Below are 22458 nucleotides of genomic sequence, written 5' to 3'. Positions count from 1 at the left end.
GTGGCAGCTAAAATAGATAACAATTATTCTTTACTTCCCTTTGCCGAAAGAAGCTTCAACTTTTGTTTATCAAATTACAAGAAACGACAATTCAAATCTAATGCAACTTTTTTCTTTCATCAAACGAACAATCTTTTTTATTAGTGTCCTAAATGACAAAACACAACTCCAATCAAATCCAAAACCAGTAGGTAAAGGACCACCATGTTTGAGGTTTGGAGTGCTCATATGGTTAAGAATTAAGAACTTATGCAAGAAAAAGGAACTATTAAATGAGTGGAATTATGGAAAATAATAAGACCCAAAATTCCGTTTATGGGTCAATATTACAAAGGTTGGGGGGTCATGTTAGGTTTTGTCTAAATAAGTTCAAGCCAATTTATAAAACTACTAGGTTGAGCTAAACCTAACATAGGAGATAAAAGAAGGGAAAAAGAAAAAGAATCACTTTTATTGCATCTACAAAGCATGGTCCCAAATGCTTTACAATCCACAGTTAGACCATGGCTACATAAATAGTCTGCAAAAAATTGAGAGATGTAAGAAAGCTAATATTAGCACTTTGTTAGTCATGAATTTTGGTCCAAGAAAATCTAATTTGCATTGCTGCTTCTGAATTCTAATCTTGATCAAGATCAAGTAGGTGGAAAGAATCTGTTGAGATTGAATGGCAAAGTGTAGAACTCCTCATTTCTGTTGTCTCCTCTAAAAGTTCTAAACTTGACCCACCATGGCATCCCTCTATCTTTCTTTGATCTTTCAACTTCAATAGTGTTGTCAAGGAACACTGCTACTATCAAACCAACTGTTGCTGGTGATGAGAATATGGTATTTAAGAATGCATTGAACTGCAATCAAGTAAAGAGAGGGAAAATGTAATTTGCCTCAAGTTGAAACTGAAGTCTTGAAATAACTGAAAGTGGCAGCACATGTTTACGATAATAAAAGATAAAGATGCTTAAGAAGAACTCACCCATCCAGCATTCGTATGAACAAGGCCGTGTCGATTCCAATACTGATTGAAAAATTGAGGCACAGATATTCCAAGGAACAATGTGAGGCCAATGATGATAAGGTTTCTCATGGAGTTCATGTTTGTGAACTGAAGAAATGATATTCCAACCGAAGCTGATGAATAAGAAAAGGTAGCAGTCAATAGAAGAATAACTGAAAAAAGAGTATGTAGTGATGGCAATGGAATCTCACTAGAGAAAGGGATGACATGACATACCAACAAGGCCAAAGAGAATGCAGTATAATGCAGCAAATATTGGGAAAGGTATGGATGCAAACACAGCACCAAACTTCCCTGAAGAATACACAACAAAAAGAGCACACAAAGAAGCATCAGTGATTAGCATTTGGAATGATTTTAGTGATGATTTGTATGTACAGACCCAGCATAGAGAAGAATATCATGAAACCAGCAGATATCTGAACAACTCGGCGACTTCCTACTCGCGTTAGTCCAAGGAGTCCCACATTTTCCCTAAAATGAAAAACAATCATGACACTCATCAATCTCCATTGAAAGATACATATAAGAAACTTGTGGTTATAACTTGATGAAAAGCAGGACTTACACAGAAACAGTAGAACCTGTCCCAGTTCCAAAAAGGCCATCAAGCATGATGCCGATTCCCTGAGCAATATAAACAAGGTTAGCTCCATCCCTCAGCCGAAGGAAGTTGACCATACTATAAATATTACCCTTTCCATTCCAAAACATGTCATTTTAAGAATTTGGTACATTCATAACTCATCACATCCGGATACAGAATTGTTTAAATTAATGCTAACCTGCCAACCAATGCCGCGACTCAGCACAAAAGCAGGAGGTGGAGTGGCAATTGCTAACCGAGATGCCGCCTTGTATGCAGCAGTTGACTGTAACAAGAAAGACCATGATCAAGGGATTATAGAAGATTCAAGAAAAACCCTGCAAATCTGAAAATTTGTATACTCCCTCCTTCTCAAAACAAGTGTCTCTTTTACATTTAGGATTATTGAAATATTAATGTATTTGGACAATTTCTTTATTTAGGTACATTAAATTTTCAATTAATCTAAATGTATAAGAATCAGTTATTTTGAGAAGGAGGGAGTAATAGGCAACGGATAGAACAAGAAATAGATACCTCCACCATGGAGACAAGAACTGCAGACATCATAGCAAATGAATGGCCAGCCGAAAATGTAGGTGCACCCCATTGGAGAGGGTATGGGAACATGAACCTATTTGAAAGAAAGAAACCTTAAAGTTCAAACACAGCAAAATTATTTAAGCATAGAAGAAGAAAATCAATACATGTTATTTGATGTATGTACCATGGAGCAGTGGATATCAAATTCGCTTTGTCAGTACGACAACTGTGTTGTGTTCTAACAGGTTTATGCCGGTAAGCTCCACTCGCTGTCAAGATTACGGCGTAAATCCAGATGATTGGAACACAAATCAACACCGGAAAACGTTCAAATATAGGGATATCTCTAAATGGCCTCACATGCTTTAAGTACTGCAATCATACCAAATTAGTGTGTGAACAATTTGATGCAAATCAGTTTCCATTTCGTCTAAGTTCATATTAAAGGCTAAAGCACTTACTTGTGACAATCCAATTACCAACAACAGCATTGGTATACCAATTTCTACACAGTTTCCCAACTGAAAAAGAAAATATGAAAGAAAGTTATATAAACTTCAGTAAATTGGAAGTATTAGTATATATCATGCTACAATGAGCAATGAGCATGGTGAATTGAAGGATTTTGCTAAAGAAAGTGTCATCAAAGTTAGTATCCACGGATAAATTAAGCATTATCAAATAATGTATAAAGATAGATATGTTCCTCAAGTATTATTTCTGAATAGAAACTTTCTTTTTCTCATCTTTGTATTTTCTGTCGAGACACACTTACCAAACTAGAAAAAGAGAGGGAACGATTTATTATAAAGATCATGACAATTAGAATTTAAATCACAGGCACACCTACCACAGGAAATCCGCGTTGAAATAATCCTAATCCAAGCAATCCAACAACGGGTGCCATGCCAAGAGGACTAAAAAATCTGAAAGAGAAAATCCAAAGTAAATGCTTGAACAATTAAACATTTTTTCTTAATTAGTTTCTTCATAAATTAATTCACATGTGAATGATTACCTTGAAAAGAGTCCCCATACTTGGCTGTAACCAAGGATTATCTGAATACTTGAGGCTACAATCATAGCTCCTTGTATGGCACGCATTGTTTGTGTAAATCTCTGCAAACCAATCACATGGCAAGTTCTCTTTCAATACCCTACCAAATAAGAAAGAAATTTAAGTATATTTCTAAGAGAAGCTTAGATGATATGCAGATCCCTTAGTTCTTTTTAGTTTGCCGATGTCATTTATATGCAAATAAAAGGTTTAAATATTCAGTGGAAGTTAAATGATTAACATTTTGAAACTAAAATTGAGTTTCACACTAGTACCATTTTTGCAGCATAACCAATGGATTCTACTGATACACCTTTAAATTTCACTTCAATCTAAATGCTTATGAAATAGATACATATACTCGTATAGATGTCTCAATTCTATAGATAATCTATAATTTTAAGGTGCTCTCTAAGTCCTTGTTTGGTAACTATTTCAAAACAAAAATCAGAAATACTTGGAGATAGAAAGAAGGAAAATTACTTCATGAGGATCCGTAATTCGCTGCAATGAGGAGTCGTTGATAATATAAGCGATCGGAAAAACATATGCAAATGAACCTCCAACTACTGCAGGCAATCTTGTTCCAAAAAGTGCTTGAAGAAGTGTGTTAATGCCAGCTACAAAGAGTAGAGTCTGTATCACCCTTGCCTTGTCACCCTGACCATATGAACAACCAAATCAATAACATAAGAAGACAAATTTTGAAGCAATAAATGTGTGCCAAAATCAACTATTGCTTTTTATGCAAGGAATTGGAAATTTTGGCATACATCACTTCCTCCCATGGCTTGAACCAGCAATGAGGGAATCATCACACTTGTTCCCAGCATCAATATGTAATTTTGAAATGCTAAGAGCACAGCTTCAGCTGCAAGACAAGACCAGAACTTCACAGTGAGTGAAAGAGAAAAAGAATGCAAACCATAGTTACTAGAAATCCGGAAAGCGTATCGATACACAGTTTGTTTCGATATGCAATTCCCTACTTTATATGATTAATCTACAAATAATTTTTAGAGAGAATTCAGCATACGGTACATACAACAGGAAATCCAATACATGATACAAGTAAACAAGAGAACCAAGATAGCTGTGGCCTAAATTGGATCACTAAACTCAACATTTAATTACTTAAAGCATATAAAACCAATGATCACATCACATTATCCAAATTTGCAAGAAATGAAGAATTCCAAATTACTTAGAACAATGCTATATAATAAGAAAACAGCAGCCAGATTTTTTACAAATAACATACATCATCATTAAGTAGGATGATTCACTATCTATACAGGAGTAAGAGAGGAGAAAGAATTATGATATATCTCATAAGTAAATTCAAATAAAAATTGTGACTATCTATCTTTATTACCAAGTATGTGTGTCCAGGTGACATAAACACATGATTAATGATTTACTTAATCCTAAATTAAAATGGGGGACCACATGCTTTAACATCATTATCAATGGCTAATGTTTTGATTTCATCAACCCACGCCAGAAGGAGAAGAAGTTATGTCAGGGTAAAATGGTAACTCTACTACAACTGTCATCATTACTGGCCTGCTGTTGTTATTACTTATTAGTACTGTTTCATATCAATAGCAATAAAGGACAAGTACAAATTAAAATTATAATCAAATACAGAGAAGCCAAATACGTATCTATTTAAAATTACAAATATCTCCACACCAAAGAATGAGTTTTGAAAAAAGTGCATTTGTTTAAATTTTTATCTTTATTTTAATACGAAAACATCATTGTTAATGTTAAAATATAGATTTTCACTATATTCAATTTGAAATCAGCCCAACTAGCAAACAGAACCGAAGATCAAGGGAAAAAGTGCTAAACAACAGAAACAGCAAAAACATTAGCCCCACTCCATCTCAACAGAATAAAAATTTCAACTTTTTGATCCATATCGCCAGAACCGAAGTAACAGCATAATCTAGCACTTCTGGGATAACTCATTCGATAGCAAAGGAAAAAAACAAACAAACACAATGTGCAAAATCAAAACAATAAAAATAAAGAAAATAAAAAAGAAAGAAACTTTCTTCCATTTCTTCAATTCATTTGATTTTGCAATGACAGAATGAATCCACATGAAGAAGTTCTAATAACACTTTCATATCATAGTGCTGCAAAGCTTACAACCCTCTGTTTCCTCTGTTTTTTTTTTTTAATTATTATCCTTCGTTTTAAATGAATATAAGATAAAAGTGGAAAACTTAAACATTAAGAAGCTTATATATTCTTCTCACATGGCAACAAAAGATTATGAAAATGAAAATGGAGGATGAAGAGTGACATATACATATATTTACATAAGCAACTTTAAAGCTAGAGAGAGAAACAAGGTACAAGCTCATTTCTGTGTTATGTTTGGATTATGATAAGAGAGAGAGAGAGAGAGAGAGAGAGAGAGAGAGATACCCCAAGGAGGGTTAGAGTCTAAGCAGTAGTCAAGGTCCTGAAGCTGTTCCATAGGTAGATGGGTAATGTCAGCCATTGTTGAAGCTTCTAATGAAAGAGCTTCAGAAAGAAGCAGAGAGAAGAATAAGAAAAACAGAGAAGAAACAGAGTGAAGCAGAGAGAAAGAAGAAGAAGAAGAATTCCGAACAAAGTAAAGTGAATATATAAAGTGAGAAAAAAATTAATAAAAGAAAGAAAGAAATAAGGATGAATATTTATTTATTAGACTGTGGAAAAGGAAGTGTCTCTGTAACGCCCTCTTCTCTTCTGTCATCAATAAGCTTTTTCCCTTCTTAAAAATAAATTAATAACAAAAAAAATAATCACTAAATATATATTAAAAATATATAATATTTTAATAGATTAATAATTTCGATTTAATATAAATATAAATATTTAGTTGTCACATTTATTACTTTAATTAAAGTAAATGTTAAAATAAAATAATATATTTTTTTATTGAAGATAGAAAAACTTAAATCTGCGCCTTCTTAAGTGAATATGAAAAGACTATATTATTTAAGTTATAAATCATGAGCTAAAATAATGAATCCTTATAAATAATAAAAGTAAGAGTTTGTATCCCAGTGAGATGTCATTTTCATCCTAAGAAGACCAAGAGAGTTTAGTACAATTACTCAATTAGTAAGTAGTTAAACTCATGAGTATTTTCATCAGATATTCACATTCAACCGTGTCTATTTTAATAATTTGGAAGCCTTGTCTTCAAGAAACAACCCAGTTACCTTTTTTAATCTTGGTGTAAATATTTTAATATAAAAAATATTTTGATATGAGTAATGATTTGGGAGTTGCATAGTCCTACAAATTTGCAAGTGGGGTAAAGAGAGCAGCAAATAAATGATACTAAATAAGGAAGCCAGCAATGCACATTTGTCACTTTGGTCTTCTTCAATCTTCAGAAACTTGTAAACTCTGTGGCCCAACTATTGTACATTTCGCTGCTATTGCAAGTTTTAATTCTCTTGTTGGGTCGTAGTCTCAATGGTAATTTATTTCTCTCCTGAGTAATCTAATCATATATGGGCGAAAATTCACGTGTAGTAAATTTTATGTGAAATTAATAGTTAAGAGTCGTTAATAGGTATGACTAAATTATTATTAAATAACTCTCAATTATTAATTTCATATGAAGTTAATTGTACTTGAACTTTTACCTTATATTTGGATTTAAAATTTGATTAAGATCTCTTAAAGTAAATTATATAGTGTAGATAAGTTTGTAATGTTATAATGCCTAAAATTATAAGCGCACATTCTTCTGATTTTTTGTTTATCAAATTTAAAATTTAAAATTAATTTATCCAGAGTGACCTTAAATGAATTAGTAGGGACATGGTTTTGTTACATTAAATGCAACGAAAGCAAAGGAACCATTTAATTTGTGTATTCTGTTTTGTGGCATTACTTTCACTCATATTCTGGTGGTTGTTTCGTTGGTGTTTCGTAATGGGAATGCAAAAGAGAAGAATATGTGCTCTTGCCTAAGTGGAAGCCGCCGCAAACAGTGCCTACTTTTTCATTTTTGTGTAAAGTAATGTTAATTATATCTATTTATTTTATTTGTTGGTAAATTTTAAAATATTTATTTATTTACAATATTTAGATATATAATTAGTAGTATTTTTTGAATTTAGATCTCTACTTTTACGAAGGAAAACAACTATCATATTTTTATTCATATTTTTTCTAATATTTTTATTGTGTTACCAAAATATCTATTTTATTTTTTCAATCTGAGTATCTTTTTTCCTTTTTTCATTAAAAAAATAGAGGCAATAAATATATAGAGAATACTAATAATAAGTCCAAAGACAAGACAACAACAATAATCAAATGAGAAATGGAGAAGATTGAGTTTCATCTCACACGAGCATTTGCGGCTACATGATATCTAGTCATCTACTCTCAAGACTATATTGAAATGTATGACGATATTTTAGAATATCTAAAAGCGAGTGTTTATGAATATGCAATTTAACTCGATTCAATAATAATAAAAGTAAAAATTTATATACAGTAATTTTTATATAATACTATTCATTAAAAATTATTAAATAATTTAACATATTTAACTAAATTATTATCGAACTAACTTCGACTATTGCATGCAGGGACGGATATAAGAGGAAAAGATATTATTACTAATATTTTTTAATTAAATAAAAATTTTTAAATCTCATAAAGTTAATTCTTTTTCTTCTTGTGGCCGTCTTTTTTTATTCATTTGATATTAATTCTCTCTGTTTCAACTGCTACAATTAAGAAATATTTTTTAACTATGAATATTGTGAAAAATAACTTAGAAACAAAATAAAAGATGAATTTCTTGTTAATTGTCTTTTAATTATATTGAAAAGAAAATTACTGAAAAATTTGACACAAATTCCATTATCGGCGAATTTTATGATACAAAAAATCGACCACTTCGTTAGTTAAAAGTATACACATATTTTTTTTACTTTAAAATATATTCTCTGTCAATATATTTTTATAATATATCTTATATTATATAATGTTTTTACATAATTTTTAATATTATATACGTTATTGGCCCCATAATATTATTTTTGGATCTGTCCCTCATTGCATAAGAGTGTTGAGTAGATGTTTGAGTTTGAGAAAAAGAGCTTAAATGGATATCCGGTTGGAATGGGAACAGAGGAAAAAAAGATGGTATGCAGGGTCATATTAGGAAGTAGGAAACTCTGATATCTGTGTTGTAATTTGTCGTCACCATTGCATGCACTTTGCAGCTTTATCTTTCACTTCTCCCATCCATCTTCCATAATAATTTCAAGACTTTTTGCGCCTATACATACATACGCTAACGCTGGAATTTTTACAACTAGTATTGCTTTCGTTATTCAATCTATTAATTGCTTCACTTCAATTCCTTTTGGGAAAGTATGAGAGTTAATGTAGAGATTTATGAAGTATTAGAGATATAACTATTAGTGTTATTTTTTTTATTAGTTAAAGCTTTTAGAATGAGTGATATCATGACATAATATTAAAGCGCTAAATCCGAAAAGTCAAGAGTTCAATTCTTGGTGACCCCAAAATCAGTTTAAATTTTGAAGGCAAATTTTTGGGTTTTAAACTAATGATTATTGGAGGATTTCATTATCTTTAAGAGTGGTGAATAGATAAATAATCTAATGCATAAATTAAAACTCCATGAAATTATTAAATGGTTCCATGCGGATTTAATTAGAAATAATGTTAATGTATTTAGGATATTATATATTACAATTATGCTACGTGTTCGTATGTAAAAAATCAGCAATTAATTAATTGTTGTATATAGAAATACGTATTTAATATTTTAGAATTTTTTTGTTATACTATTATAAATAAATTTAATTATTATTAGTTTATTTCAGGTTTGATTATATATTATGATAAATTTAAGTATTCTAACAACTGATTATTTAGTTAAAAAAAATTATGAATCAAATTATCAAAAGTATAAAGATATAATAACTCATTTTTAATGTACATAAAGTATTTTTGTATATATCAATATAATATTTAAGTATATTTCGTATTGATTTTATATTTATTTAGAATCAATTAGAATTTATCAAAATTATTTAGTATATTTGAATATTTATTATAGAATATAGTAAAGTATCTTTTTGTCTCCAAAGTTTGGGATAAGTTCTAAAGTTGTCTCCTAACGTTTCAATCGCCTTATTTAAGTTCCTAATGTTTTAAAATTGACTTAATATTGTCTTGCCGTTAGAGATTCGTTAACAGAATTGACGGCGGGATAAAATTGAGACGATTTTAAAACGTTAAGGACTTAAATAGGACGAAAATGTTGGAGACAAAAACGATACATAGAAATTAATTTTAGTTTTAATTTATCCTTCAATAATATCAATTTTTTACTATACATAGTATTCAATTACTTTTTAATCACATCTAAGTAAATTACACTTAATCATATTACTTTTATTCTAAATAAATTTACTTTTTTTATAATTTTACAAGTTAATATAAAAATATAAAAAAATTATTTAGAATAAAAGTAGTATGATTAAGTGTAATTTACTTAGATGTGATTAAAAAATAATTGAATATTATATACAGTAAAAAATTGATATTATTGAAGGATAAAATTAAAATTTATTTCTAAGTATCGTTTTTGTCCCCAACGTTTTCGTTCTATTTAAGTCCCTAATATTTCAAAATCGTCTCAATTTTGTCCCCCGTCAATTCTGTTAATGGATCCCTAATAGCAGGATAACATTGAGTTAATTTTAAAACGCTATAGACTTAAGTAGGACGATTGAAACGTTAGAAACAATTTTAGAACTTACCCCAAACGTTGGAGACAAAAACAATACTTTACTCTTATAGAATATTATGTCTTTATTATATCGATTTTCTTAACACCTATAAATATCTTTCTATATTATATCATTCCGACAATAACTTAAATACACACAAATTCTTTTTTTATTGATATCTCTTACTCTTTCTAACACCTATGAATAAATTATATCATTATTGTTTGTCTATAAAAAATACTCCTTGTATATTTTTAGAATATCTATATATTAAATTTATTTTTGAATTATTATCATAAAAAAACTCCTAGTGAGCATGTGTAATAAAAGTGGAGAGTCCTAAGTTAGGCCTTTGGAGTTTGGACTTTGATAGAGTCAAATTAATGTATAAACTAGTCTTAACACTCTTGATGGCTTCTATTCCATTGATTCAAGTGGCTCTCATGACCAAAAAAAAAAAGTGGCTCTAAAATATTAGTTAGGAAGAAGAAATGGAGTGTGTTTTCAAATACAATAACAATATATGCTTGCACCCAATGTTCTGAAAATCGGTTCGAACCGGCCGGTCGAACCGGTCGAACTGTGAACCGGATACTAAAGCGGTTCGGTTAACAAAGGAAACTGCAGAATTTGATAACCGGCATTGAACTGACGAACCGGCCGGTTATCGGTCGGTCGAACCGAACCGGGACCCGGCAGGTTTTTTAACCTGACAGCAAAACGCCGTCGTTTTGCAATGTGGGAAGCCCTAATTCCCTTTTCTCCTTCGTCAGTTTCGTCTTCGTGCTTCACTCCAGCCTCAGCGTCCCACACCCACACTCCCACTCCCACAGAACAACACCCACGAGGCCACCAGGCCACGACCCACCACGACCCACCAGCCACCACTGTGAGAGACAGAACGCCTGAAACCCTCAATGCACTCACTTCCGTCGCGCCTTCAGCAGCTTCGCGGCCTCAGCAGCTTCGCGGCCTCAGCAGCGTCATGCCCTCAACCTCCGTCGCGCCCTCAGCAGCGTCAGCACGGTCAGCGCCCTCAGCCACTTCGCCGTCAGCGTCTGCCTCTGAGAGAAAGCAATAGAGAAGCGTCAGCAGCGTTGAAGAACTGAAGTCCTCATTTCCAGGTAATTTTTATTTTTTAATTTAGTTATGATTTATGAACATGATTTTGTGATGAAATCTGATACTCTGTGAACTCTGTGAACAAAGAATTTTGATGAAATTCTGAGTCTCTGAAACTGTTATGAACTGATATAGTGATATCAACTCTGTGAACTGACTGAACTCTGATGAAGTCATGAAACTGTGATGAAATATGATTATGAACTGATTCTGTGATAAAATATGAATTGATTTTGTGAATTGATTTTGTGAATTCTGATTTTGTGAAATCTGATTGTGTGAACTCTGATTTTGTGACATGATTTTGTCATTGTGAACTCTAGTTTTGACGTTTTGTATACTCTGATTTTGAGAGATGATTTTATGAATTGAATTCTGAATTTTTTGAACCTGAGATGTTGTTTGTATACTCTGATTTTGGAATTTGGATGTTGTTTGTTCAATGTTCATTTGTTGTGAACTTGAGAGTTGAGATTACTGGGTTGGATTGCTGGTAATATTTAGGTATGGAAGAAAGTATCAACCAAGACTTACCTAGGAATAATAATGCTGAAAATAATTCTGCTTCAAATGAACGTTCTCTTCCTCCCGCGAGTAACGAAAATCAGCCTATTTCTTGAATCCTGATTGCTTTTTTTTCTGAAAATTATAGAGAATCACCTGATGTCATGCGAGCTTTACTTGATCTTGTTACATTGCATTGCAAGGTTAATAATTTAGATTCAGTTGAGGCAATGAAAGAAATACACTTATATAGAGATCGAAAGGAAAGCTTTGATAGGCCTGAAGCTGTTCCAGCTGCAAAAAAACTTCAACTTGGTAATAATATCTATTTGATAATAAGCTTTAGTTATTTACTTATTTTATGTTTTGATTTCCTTAATTTGATAACTAATACTTGAGATATGAGATTGTAACTTATAGATGAATGGTGGAGGTTATTTGGTAGTTCTGCTCCATGTTTACAAAAAATGGCAGTTCGCATTCTTAGCCAAGCATCTGCTTCTTCAGGGTGTGAAAGGAATTGGAGTCTTTTTGATCAAATTCATATAGCAAGAAGGAATAGATTGGAGCATGATAGGCTACGTGATATTGTGTATGTTACATATAATTTGCGTCTTAAATCCAGGTAATTTATATTTTATCCTTTCATTTCACATCATTAGATTTTGTATAGCTAATATACTAGGCTTATCATATATTGTATTTAATTTGTTATGAATGAAAGAAAAAAAAAGAAAGCAAAAGTCGCAATATGATCCAATCGATATTGAAACTATTGATAAGGTTGATTTTTGGGTGACGGAAGAGGTTGTTGAAAAAGAGCCTGATCTTCCAAGTAATATTGAAGACTTGCTTCGTGAGTATTATAGTTTATTGATCAGACAATAAATTACAATAGCTTTTATCTTTAATTTATTGATAATGTGTTATATTTTCTTAGATGAGATTGATGCTGATTTAGATCAAGGTGGTGGTGGTGGTAGTACTAGTACATTTTATGCTGCACCACTTGCTTTTTCTGGTCCAAGTAGTGGAAATGAAGGTGATGAAATCAATGACGCAAATCTGCAACAAATTATGGAGGATTTTGATGGTTGATGACAAATTTGGCTCATTTTGATGCTGCTATGTTATGTTTGGTTGTTTGTTTGTTGACTTTTGAACTTTGAATTTGTATTTGAATGAGATTATAACATTTGGTTTATGTAGTACTTTTAATTTGAATGATATTTTCAAGTTTATATTAGACTATAATTATATTTTTATGTGCTTATTTATATTTTATTTATTATTTTATTATAAAACGGTTTTTACGGTTCAACCACGGTCAAACCGGTTAAACCTATAAACCAGTGAACCAGTATCTAGAGCAATTTGATGACCGGTTCGGTTTTCAGAACCTTGCTAATTACCTTGGCTTTGTTGAAGGCAAGTGGATTTTTTGTAAGATGTATGATTGACCAGCTATTAACAACACCAGCAACAAACTAACAGTTTAGGGTCAGCAACTTTATTAAATTTTAACAATTTTATTAAATTTTATACTATTGGATGAAATCTTATACCATTAAAAATACTATTAATGACTATTTGATAGCTATAAATCACAAAAGTTACTGACACCTAACACTCCTCATGCAAAAATATTAGATTCTAAGTTATTCTGGATATCTAATTAGTATTTATGCTTAATTAATTCTAAGATTCTAAATATTAAGTACTTGTTTATTGTTCATTGGAGCGAAAGTGAGAATCTTAGTCTTCTAAATATATATTGTACATGAAACTTAATTAAATGAGTCATTTAATTTCATCATTTGTCTTCAAAATAGAATAATAATAGAATAACAATGTTTGAGAGATAATAAAAAATTGAGTAAATTTTTTTTTGGTGTCTATTTTTTTTAATTTAGACAATTCACATTTTACCAATTGAAAAATGATAATCTACCCCCTATTCTTCTCTTTTGTTAGACACGATTTTTTCTATGAGAATTTTCAATAAAAATTAACAAAAAATGTTTACATATGAAATTAACTTATATGATTTGACTTTTACCTACTCTACATAGATGAGAACCATTTGATTAGGATTATTTATTGTCTATACAGTCATCAAAATAATGCGGGATGATAACTATTTGATTAAGATATCGTTTTGATGATTATGTAAAAATTAAACAATCTCAATCGAATGGTTATCATTTACATAGGACTGATAAAGGTTAGGTCATACAAGTTACGTTACACATAAGTATTTTTTGTCATCTTTTACCGAAAATTCTTACAGAAGAAGAGCTCATACGTCTAATAAAATTGAAGAATAAGAGTTCATGCGTCTAATGAAATTAAAAGGAATGATAAGGAATGTATTATCATTTTCCAATCATTAAAGTGCGAGTTGTATAAATTGAAAAAAGATAGGAGCTGAAAAAAAATTTTACTCTAAAAATTTAAATAAGCTCAAACAGTTTAAATTTACCCATTATTTGTGTTTCTCTAACATTACCGAAAATAGAAATAAGATGATGTATAGTTCAACAAAATATTAAAGTTAAACATGTATCCATGCCCCATGGATGCATGCTAGTTACTATAAGAATGAGATAATCTCATGATAAAGACAAACAAAAACACACATAATAAAAAGAGTATGCTATAAGAATATATGTTGTAAGATAACTAAATAGGAGAAATTAAATGTATATTTCTGAAAAATATAGTAATCTCTAACAGTATCGCTAACAGTCAAGATTCTTGATCCAAACCAAACAAACAAAGACAACAACTAACTATATATATATAAGGTATCTATATGACTAAGTTCGTTGCAAATTAAACTAACTTTGGTGTTTCTCAATAATATGAAACCTTATTTAGAAACTGAAAATAAAAATAAAATTTTAATATTTTCCCCTAAAAAAGAAAAGAAAACAAGCATATTGAGAAGGATACCTCCAAGAAGATGATGTTAGAGACTTTCAAAGTTATGCACTACTTCATGATGACACCAATGCAATGCATGCAAGGCCAGAAAAAAGAGATATAGTACTAAAGAGTAAAGAGCATTTTGTTGTACCTATCTATCTTTTAGGGCCATAAAAGAAAATAAAGCCACTCAAGAAAGGGAAGAGTACAAATAGAATAAGGCATCCACCTATATATATATAATTGAAGAGACAAGTAGTACTTAGCCAAATATGTATGTTTGTGAGTAAACTTAAATCTCTTTTTATACTAAAAATAATAAAAATATATTATTGTTGATCTAAATATATATAATAAAAAAATGTATCGCCTTTAAATTTAGATAAATTGATTTTTTATAATTTATTTTTTATCAGATAAATTCAAATCTTAACATTTTCTATGAATTGAGAATAGCATGTGGTTGAATGTGTATCATCCAAAAGTGATTATTTGTTATACCTTGCTAATAGCTCTAACTAAAGAGGTACTAAATTCATTATTAATTGATGTCATTAAATCATATTAAAAACATATAAGAAACTAATTTTTAGTTAGCTAACATTAATTAATTTTAATGTTTAAATTTATAATGCAAGGTTTGTTATTAAGGAGTAAGGATTTATGATTTCGGTAGAATTTAAGATAAATAAATTAATTTTAGAAAAATTATTGATGTTGACTGAAAAAAAAATAATTCTCTAATATTATTCTATAAAAAAATATTAAGTTTTGAGTAGAATTATCTAGTGTATGCATGTAAGATCTCTTTTAATGTTTTCAACTTTGAATACAACTATTTTGGGGGTAAGATTGCTTTATTTGGCACTATATTCTGCCCTTTTTATAGGAATATATTCCAATTAGCACACTTTATCATACTGATGACGCCTCCACTCACATTTTTATTTCCCATATAAAAAAAAAAACACACACACACACACACACAGGATCCCTTCCTAATTTAAGTGCTACAAAAAGAGACAGTTATGAATCCATATATAGCAACATTATTTGAAGATCATTTTCTCAAGAAGTATATATATAAGTATGATCTTACTATTATATATTTATTCCATTTATATATCACATACACTATCATTTCTATAAATTTTTTGAGGGGTCTTTCTATTAAAAGAAAACATGATATTTTTTTTTTTGGTAATTAAGAACACATGATATTTGATTATCCATTTGTTTTGTTGAATTCATATATATTCATAATCAATTAAAAAAAAACGCGGTGGAGTGAATATTTTTGGAGGGGGTGTATTGATTTTTTGGCTGGCCCAATACCTGTTGTAACACATAGCCCAGTAAAAAAAACACATTAAAGTGACCACTGGTCATAAAAACATTAATCAAAATCAGAGTTTGAGTTAATCAATTTAGATTGATTTGTCCCCTTAACCAATTGTTAAGAGTTTAAATTTTTTTTTTGTTAATATTAATAATTTATTGACTAACAACAAATTTATAAACAAAATTTAGGTCTATAATAAATTAATATTTGTTCTACTAAACTAGAAAAATATCATAAAAGAAATATTTTGAGTTGTTGTGGAGTAAAGAGGATAAGATTATAGCTAGAAACAAATCTATTTTCTTGTTTCCTTGAGAGGATATGTTTTTGGTTTCATGTTATGATTTCTCAGAGTGTCCTCATCCATATAATGACACCTTTTTGTCACAAGTGCTGCATTATGCCCTCATCATGCACCCATTATCATTTTCTAAAAGTTATATATATATAATAAAATCACTTCAATTTGGCATGTGCCATTGCATTTGCATAATATACCTACATTAATTATATTAAGGTTAAATTATTATTTTATTAATTTTTCATCTATATATTAATTGACTTTAGATCCTCTAAATTAAAAAAAATTCATAAAATAATAAAATAAATAATTAATTATCATTAAATTTATAATTTTTATAAAATATATGCTTCACTATCTTAATTTTAAAACAATTAATTTTTTTACTTAAAGATCTATGTTGTTCATATTAATCAGTCAAAGGTGAATTCATAAAGTTGGGCCACAAGTTAGACGTGATAATACTGATCAGATTTGCATTGCCCTACATATATATTTTGAGCAAGAAATTAAACTATATCACCGACTACTATATATATTTTCTCCCAAAATTATTCATAAAGTTTCGTGTCCCGCATAATTATTTTTGAGAAATAACAATAATAATGCAGCTAACATTTAAAATCCGTACCTTAATATACGTGGTGGACCAATTTCGAATGTTCCTCGTCATCACCTTATATAAACACAGAGAACAAAATGAACCCTAATTAATTTGATAAATTAACTAAATCATATTGATAGCTAAGTATATTATATTTTTGGATTATTTGTAGCTAATAAACATCAATTGATTTTGATTAGTACTAGGATTATTCGAGACTTTTTGTTCATTATTATTAGTATTATGCATAATGTGACTTTGTGGTTGTGGAAGTGGAACTTTATTAATTATTCCGGATTGGTCCACACGTAAGACACTGTATTTAATTAATTCTAAATGGGTTGGTGTATATATATAATGTCTTAATAAAAGTAATTGAGATATGGACACAATTTCATGTAATATTTAGCATTATTCGTCGGTGCTTCATGAATTGGGTGCACCTTTGGCTATATACCACTCAACTTTAATTTATATACTCTAAATATATCTCGAATTCTTCGAATAATTAATCGGTTAAATAAATTGTGTCAACTATGTTTTTTTTTTTTTTTATTATAAAGCAGTAATAAGGAAAGGATTGTTAAAATAAATTGCGAATAATAAGCATTTTCATAAGTAGTAGAAATTTTGTTAAGAGAATAAAAGTTAGAAAACCTAACGTTTGAAATTCATATTCATGTTTTACACGAATTTAAGGCTTGTTTGAATAAATAGTTTAATTAAACTTTTTTTAAAAATAATTTAAATAATAAATATTTATATTAAAAAGTAAATTATAAATAAATTATTTTGTATTTAGTTTTTTAATTTTAAAAGTGTTTATTTTAAGAGAAGAGTGATAAAAAAAATTATTATAAAAGAAGTCATTTTTTAAATTTCTGTATAAATACTAGAATATCTTTTTAGAAGGTTACAATTCAATTTTAAAAATTATACTAGACATTAATATTATACCTTTTTATAAGTTAAAAAAAAACTTATGAAACCTATCCAAATAATGGACCCTTAATTTGATTTGAATTTAAAGTTAACTAGTTAAGGATAAAAAAATATTAACCACGAGTTAAATTAGGGAACTAACTATTTTACAGCTAATCTTTTTACAAAATTTTTTTATTCTAAATTTTAAATCGTAAATTTTAAATTTTAAATTTTGATCGTAAATCCTAGTTCCTCCAAAATGTGCAGATTAAAGAATTATTTTAAAAAATTAATTAATACTGACTAATTAAAATTTAATTCTCTATATTTATGAATAAAGTAAATATGAAAAACAATATTTGCCTATTTGTGTATATATGTAAATAATTAAATATATAATAACTTGCTTATCAATCACTAATAATGGTTTATTGCTGTATAACAAGGGAATTATACTTTTAAGAAAAATAATCAGTGTTAAAGAAGTTAATTGTTAGAAAGGACTACATTTAATCTTACTCTAATGTACGTAATGATGCTAAAAGTTCCCCAGAATTGAAAATTTTAGTAGGAACGTGATTTTAATGTTAGGATCGGATTTTAATTTGTTCTATTCTGTGATGATGATTAGTGTTGAACGTAACAGATTAACAGATAAGCCAACTATTAGGTCAGTGAAAGCAAGTCTCTCGATTAAGATACCTAAGTGCAAAGCATAGTTTAATTAACATCAGAGTTTTAATATAGATATTTAGATAAACTCTGTTGTCACGGTGTGAAAGCTAGATACTAACAATAATATAATTATTACCATACGCTTTATGTATGTGATATGATGATTAGTACTTAATTAGCATGCATAATTAAATACTTCGATATATATACATATGTAGAAGTAATAATTATATTAACATTTTTTGGAAATGATATTAAGCACTGACTTCTAACCAAAACCTTTCTAACGGGCCAAATTTTGGAGCTCTGCTACTGTTTTATCAGAAAAAAAAAGAGTTATAACGTTGGAGTGGACTCCCGTTAACCAGCCTAAACTTGTCAAATAGCAAGTCAAATAAAAAATAAATAATTATAAAAAATATTAATTAATTAAATAATTAATTCAATAATAATTATAATAACTAACTATATTAAATATTGATATTTTTATTTAATTAATAATTTATATTAATTATTTAATTAATAATTAATTAAGTAATTAAATTATAATTAAGTTATTAATCATTATAATAATTAATTAGATTAAATAATTAAATTTTTATTTAATTAATAATTTATATTAATTATTTACATCATAATCAATATTAAGTAATTTTATAAATTAGTGTAACCCCGAATTATATATTGCGTATTATTGTTATATATGAATTTAGTTAATATTTATATCTTTTAATAGTAAATTATTTTTAAATTTAAATATTTAAATTACATTGTTGAAAAAATTAATTACATTAATTTTAAGTATTTTAATTAATTAATTAAGTGGGACCACAATAGGGATTAAAGTTAGTTCCTCCTAATGGAGAAGAGAGAGATGTTTTGAGTTTTTACTTACTGTTTATGACGCAAAAGCTGATGTAAAGTTACTTTTTATCACAGGTAGACCATAAATAAAAACTGGGATGAGTTTTCTAATAGAGACGGTGTTAAGTCCTTTTTTCTTTTGTGTACAAGACCTTTTCTAATAAACTTCTTGTTTAATTTTTCTTTAATTTGTGCCATGAATACATTGAATCTTTGTCATTTGTAAGAGGCTAATGATCCGTGTAGATTCATGCATTTAAATAATTTTTAAATGATAAAATTTAAAATTGATTATCTATTATTAAACAATTCATAAACTAATAAACTTTTATCTTAAATTTTAAGCTCTTAGAGATACATAATAATTAAAGTTTTATCTTAAATTTTAAGTTATTTTGTTTAACTAAAATTATATTTAAGTTTTATCATTTTATTATTCAATTAATTACTATTATAATCACTTTCAATTAGGATTGTAATTAATCTATCTATTTATAATAATTAACTCTAGCATAATTCGTATTTGGATTTAGCCAACTTTTGTTCTAATAAAATTCATCGTATAAAATAAGAGTAACAAAATTTACAGGCAATAAATTAATAAGAGTAATGCTAGGGAGCCAGCAACTTTTGTGATTGTTAGCCATCAACTAGCCATCAATGATGATTTGATGGTGTGAAATTGGTGTGAGATTTTATCCAATGGCTCACCTTTTTCTGCTGGTTACATGCTGGCCAAAATTCAATAGAATTGCTGGCCCCTAAACTTTCCCAATTAATAATTTAATAAACAAATTTGATACAATAATACTAAATGTAAGCTGTAACATCACTAGCTTTAAAAGAAGATCAGAGACTAAGGGAAAGGAGAAAGAAAAATAATAAGAAGTAATTAAGTAGCTAGAGAGAAGAAATATCAAATTTTGTATTTAAAGAGTTATTAGCTCCCATAGATATAAATAATATTTTTGTATCTGATATATGAGAGCGATGTTTAAATGGATTGATGTAAACCAGGCATTAAGAAGAACAAAGAAAACAACGTGAGCTTCAAATTTGGAACACGTGTATTGCATATATAGCTACAGGTACTATACATGTCGGTGTGAAAAATTAAAAATTAAAAATAATTAAGTACTATATATATTGTGTAAATAATAATAATAATAATTTTTATATATCTATGTAATTTCCTCTATCTATAGATTCAACGTTGTCTTAATAATTAGTTAAGATGAAACTAAATTACAGTTTTTATAGAGGAATTGGAGCGAATTATAGGTGAATGGACCGCTACTTTTAATAAGAAATAATATATGATCCGTCCACTTTTTAATTTTTAGATCTAATTAATTAACCTTTAATCTTAATTAATTATCACTTTTTATGGCTTTAATTACTAAGTCAACAGATGCAATGATGTGACAAGTTTACTCATAAAATGACAAGAGTGAGTTTATTTTGGTGGACTAGTTTAATGATATATATGTTTATTACAATAATATTGTTATGTGTATATTAAAAATTAATTATTAAATTAATTATTTATAAAAATATATATAAATACACGTTAAAATATATATTTATACATAAATATATAATAATTAATATAAATAATTTTTTATGTATATAATTTTTTATTAACACATTTATTATTAATATATTTATTGTTCTTGTGTTGGTCTCATTACCAATATATTTATTCATTAAATAAATTTTATATTCTCTAACATAAACACTAAACTTTTTTCTTGTCTGTAAAATTATTATCACGTGACTGTTACAATAGTCAGCTATATAGGATTAACTTAATAAAAATAGTTTTATATAGGTATTGGGAGAAACCTTTACCAAATTACAACAATTGAAAAATTCATACCTTTATGTCTTGTTTCATTTTATATAAAAACTGTGGGAGTTTAGTATGGTTTCTAAATGAACATAAACCGTGCTTACTAGCCAGGTTTTATGTTGAAGAGTATTTGAATATAAACCGTGGAAAGTAGCCACGGTTTACCCTCAGTGAATGCAATACATAAACCATGGAAGGCAGCCACGGTTTATGAGGAAGATTTTGTGTGCATAAAACCTTGGAGGCAGCCACGGTTTATGCATGAGTGGCTATGTGAAGTAGGGTAGCTGAGAGAGAATTCGAGGAGCTTTGTGGTTTATGGAGTCAGCAAACTTATTTACGTTTTAATACGATTTGAATTGTATTAGTATATTTTTATTTTTTAATCAATTTAATTTTATATAAATAATTAGAATTTTAAATTATAAAATTTGTATTAGTTTGTAATTTAAAATTTAAATAGACATAATTTAAATTAATAATTTATAAAATTGTATGTATTCGTATTATTGTATTCATATGAATATTTGAAACTAATTATAACTAACTATAAGTTTACAAATATGATACTATATAAATCAATGATATGTGTAAAATTATAGTTAGTTATTGTAATTGTGTAAAATAAAGTACTTTACAAGGATGTGATAATACCATTGAGTGGTATAATTTAATTTTTGAATTATATGTAATAACTTCAGTGACAATCGTTAAATATGCCTATTGATCTTTGACTGAGTTTTTGAGATATTAGTACATATATGTGTAAAGTTCACAATGTAATTGTATTGGATGTTTTATATCATGTATTTTGACTTTGAAATACTTCAAATTACATTATAATCATTGAATTATAAATATAGTGGCTGAATGATGTGCAATAATATTAATAGTAGTTGATTATAATAAGCCATGATAATTTTAATAATTTTTCTTTTATCTTAATGCGAAATTATAGTGTCCAGATTAAGTATATAAATAATTAACATATTAGTTTCAATAAATATTCTTGTAAAGTACTTTACTTTACACAATTACGATAACTAACTATAAGTTTACAGATATCATTGATTTATATAGTATCATATTTATAAACTTATAGTTAGTTATAGTTAGTTACAAATATTCATATGAATACAATAGTAAAATAAATCATATGAGTACAATAATACAAATACATACAATTTTATAAATTATTAATTTAAATTATGTCTATTTAAATTTTAAATTACAAACTAATACAAATTTTATAATTTAAAATTCTAATTATTTATATAAAATTAAATTGATTAAAAAATAAAAATATACTAATACAATTCAAATCGTATTAAAACGTAAATA

The 22458-nt window shown here is 28.3% G+C and overlaps 1 protein-coding gene across 1 annotated transcript; it reads right to left on the bottom strand.

Annotated features, from left to right (window-relative positions):
- Positions 1-256: 256 nt before the first annotated feature.
- Positions 257-14699, bottom strand: LOC107496764 (nucleobase-ascorbate transporter 1). Its single transcript, XM_016118088.3, has 15 exons — positions 14583-14699; positions 5644-5974; positions 3975-4072; positions 3685-3861; positions 3163-3263; positions 2995-3070; positions 2606-2665; positions 2329-2516; positions 2139-2235; positions 1801-1887; positions 1584-1642; positions 1398-1489; positions 1232-1309; positions 974-1128; positions 257-848 (listed from the first exon to the last, which is right to left on the bottom strand). Exons 2-15 carry the CDS (start codon positions 5717-5719, stop codon positions 636-638), a joined length of 1557 nt encoding a protein of 518 aa, XP_015973574.1. The 5' UTR covers positions 5720-5974; positions 14583-14699; the 3' UTR covers positions 257-635.
- Between the last annotated feature and the right edge of the window lie 7759 nt (positions 14700-22458).

Source organism: Arachis duranensis, chromosome 7 (assembly GCF_000817695.3).
Source record: "Arachis duranensis cultivar V14167 chromosome 7, aradu.V14167.gnm2.J7QH, whole genome shotgun sequence".
In the NCBI taxonomy this organism is placed as follows: domain Eukaryota; kingdom Viridiplantae; phylum Streptophyta; class Magnoliopsida; order Fabales; family Fabaceae; genus Arachis; species Arachis duranensis.
The sequence above is the reverse complement of the archived record's forward strand: the minus strand, read 5'-3'. Positions and strand labels throughout refer to the sequence as shown.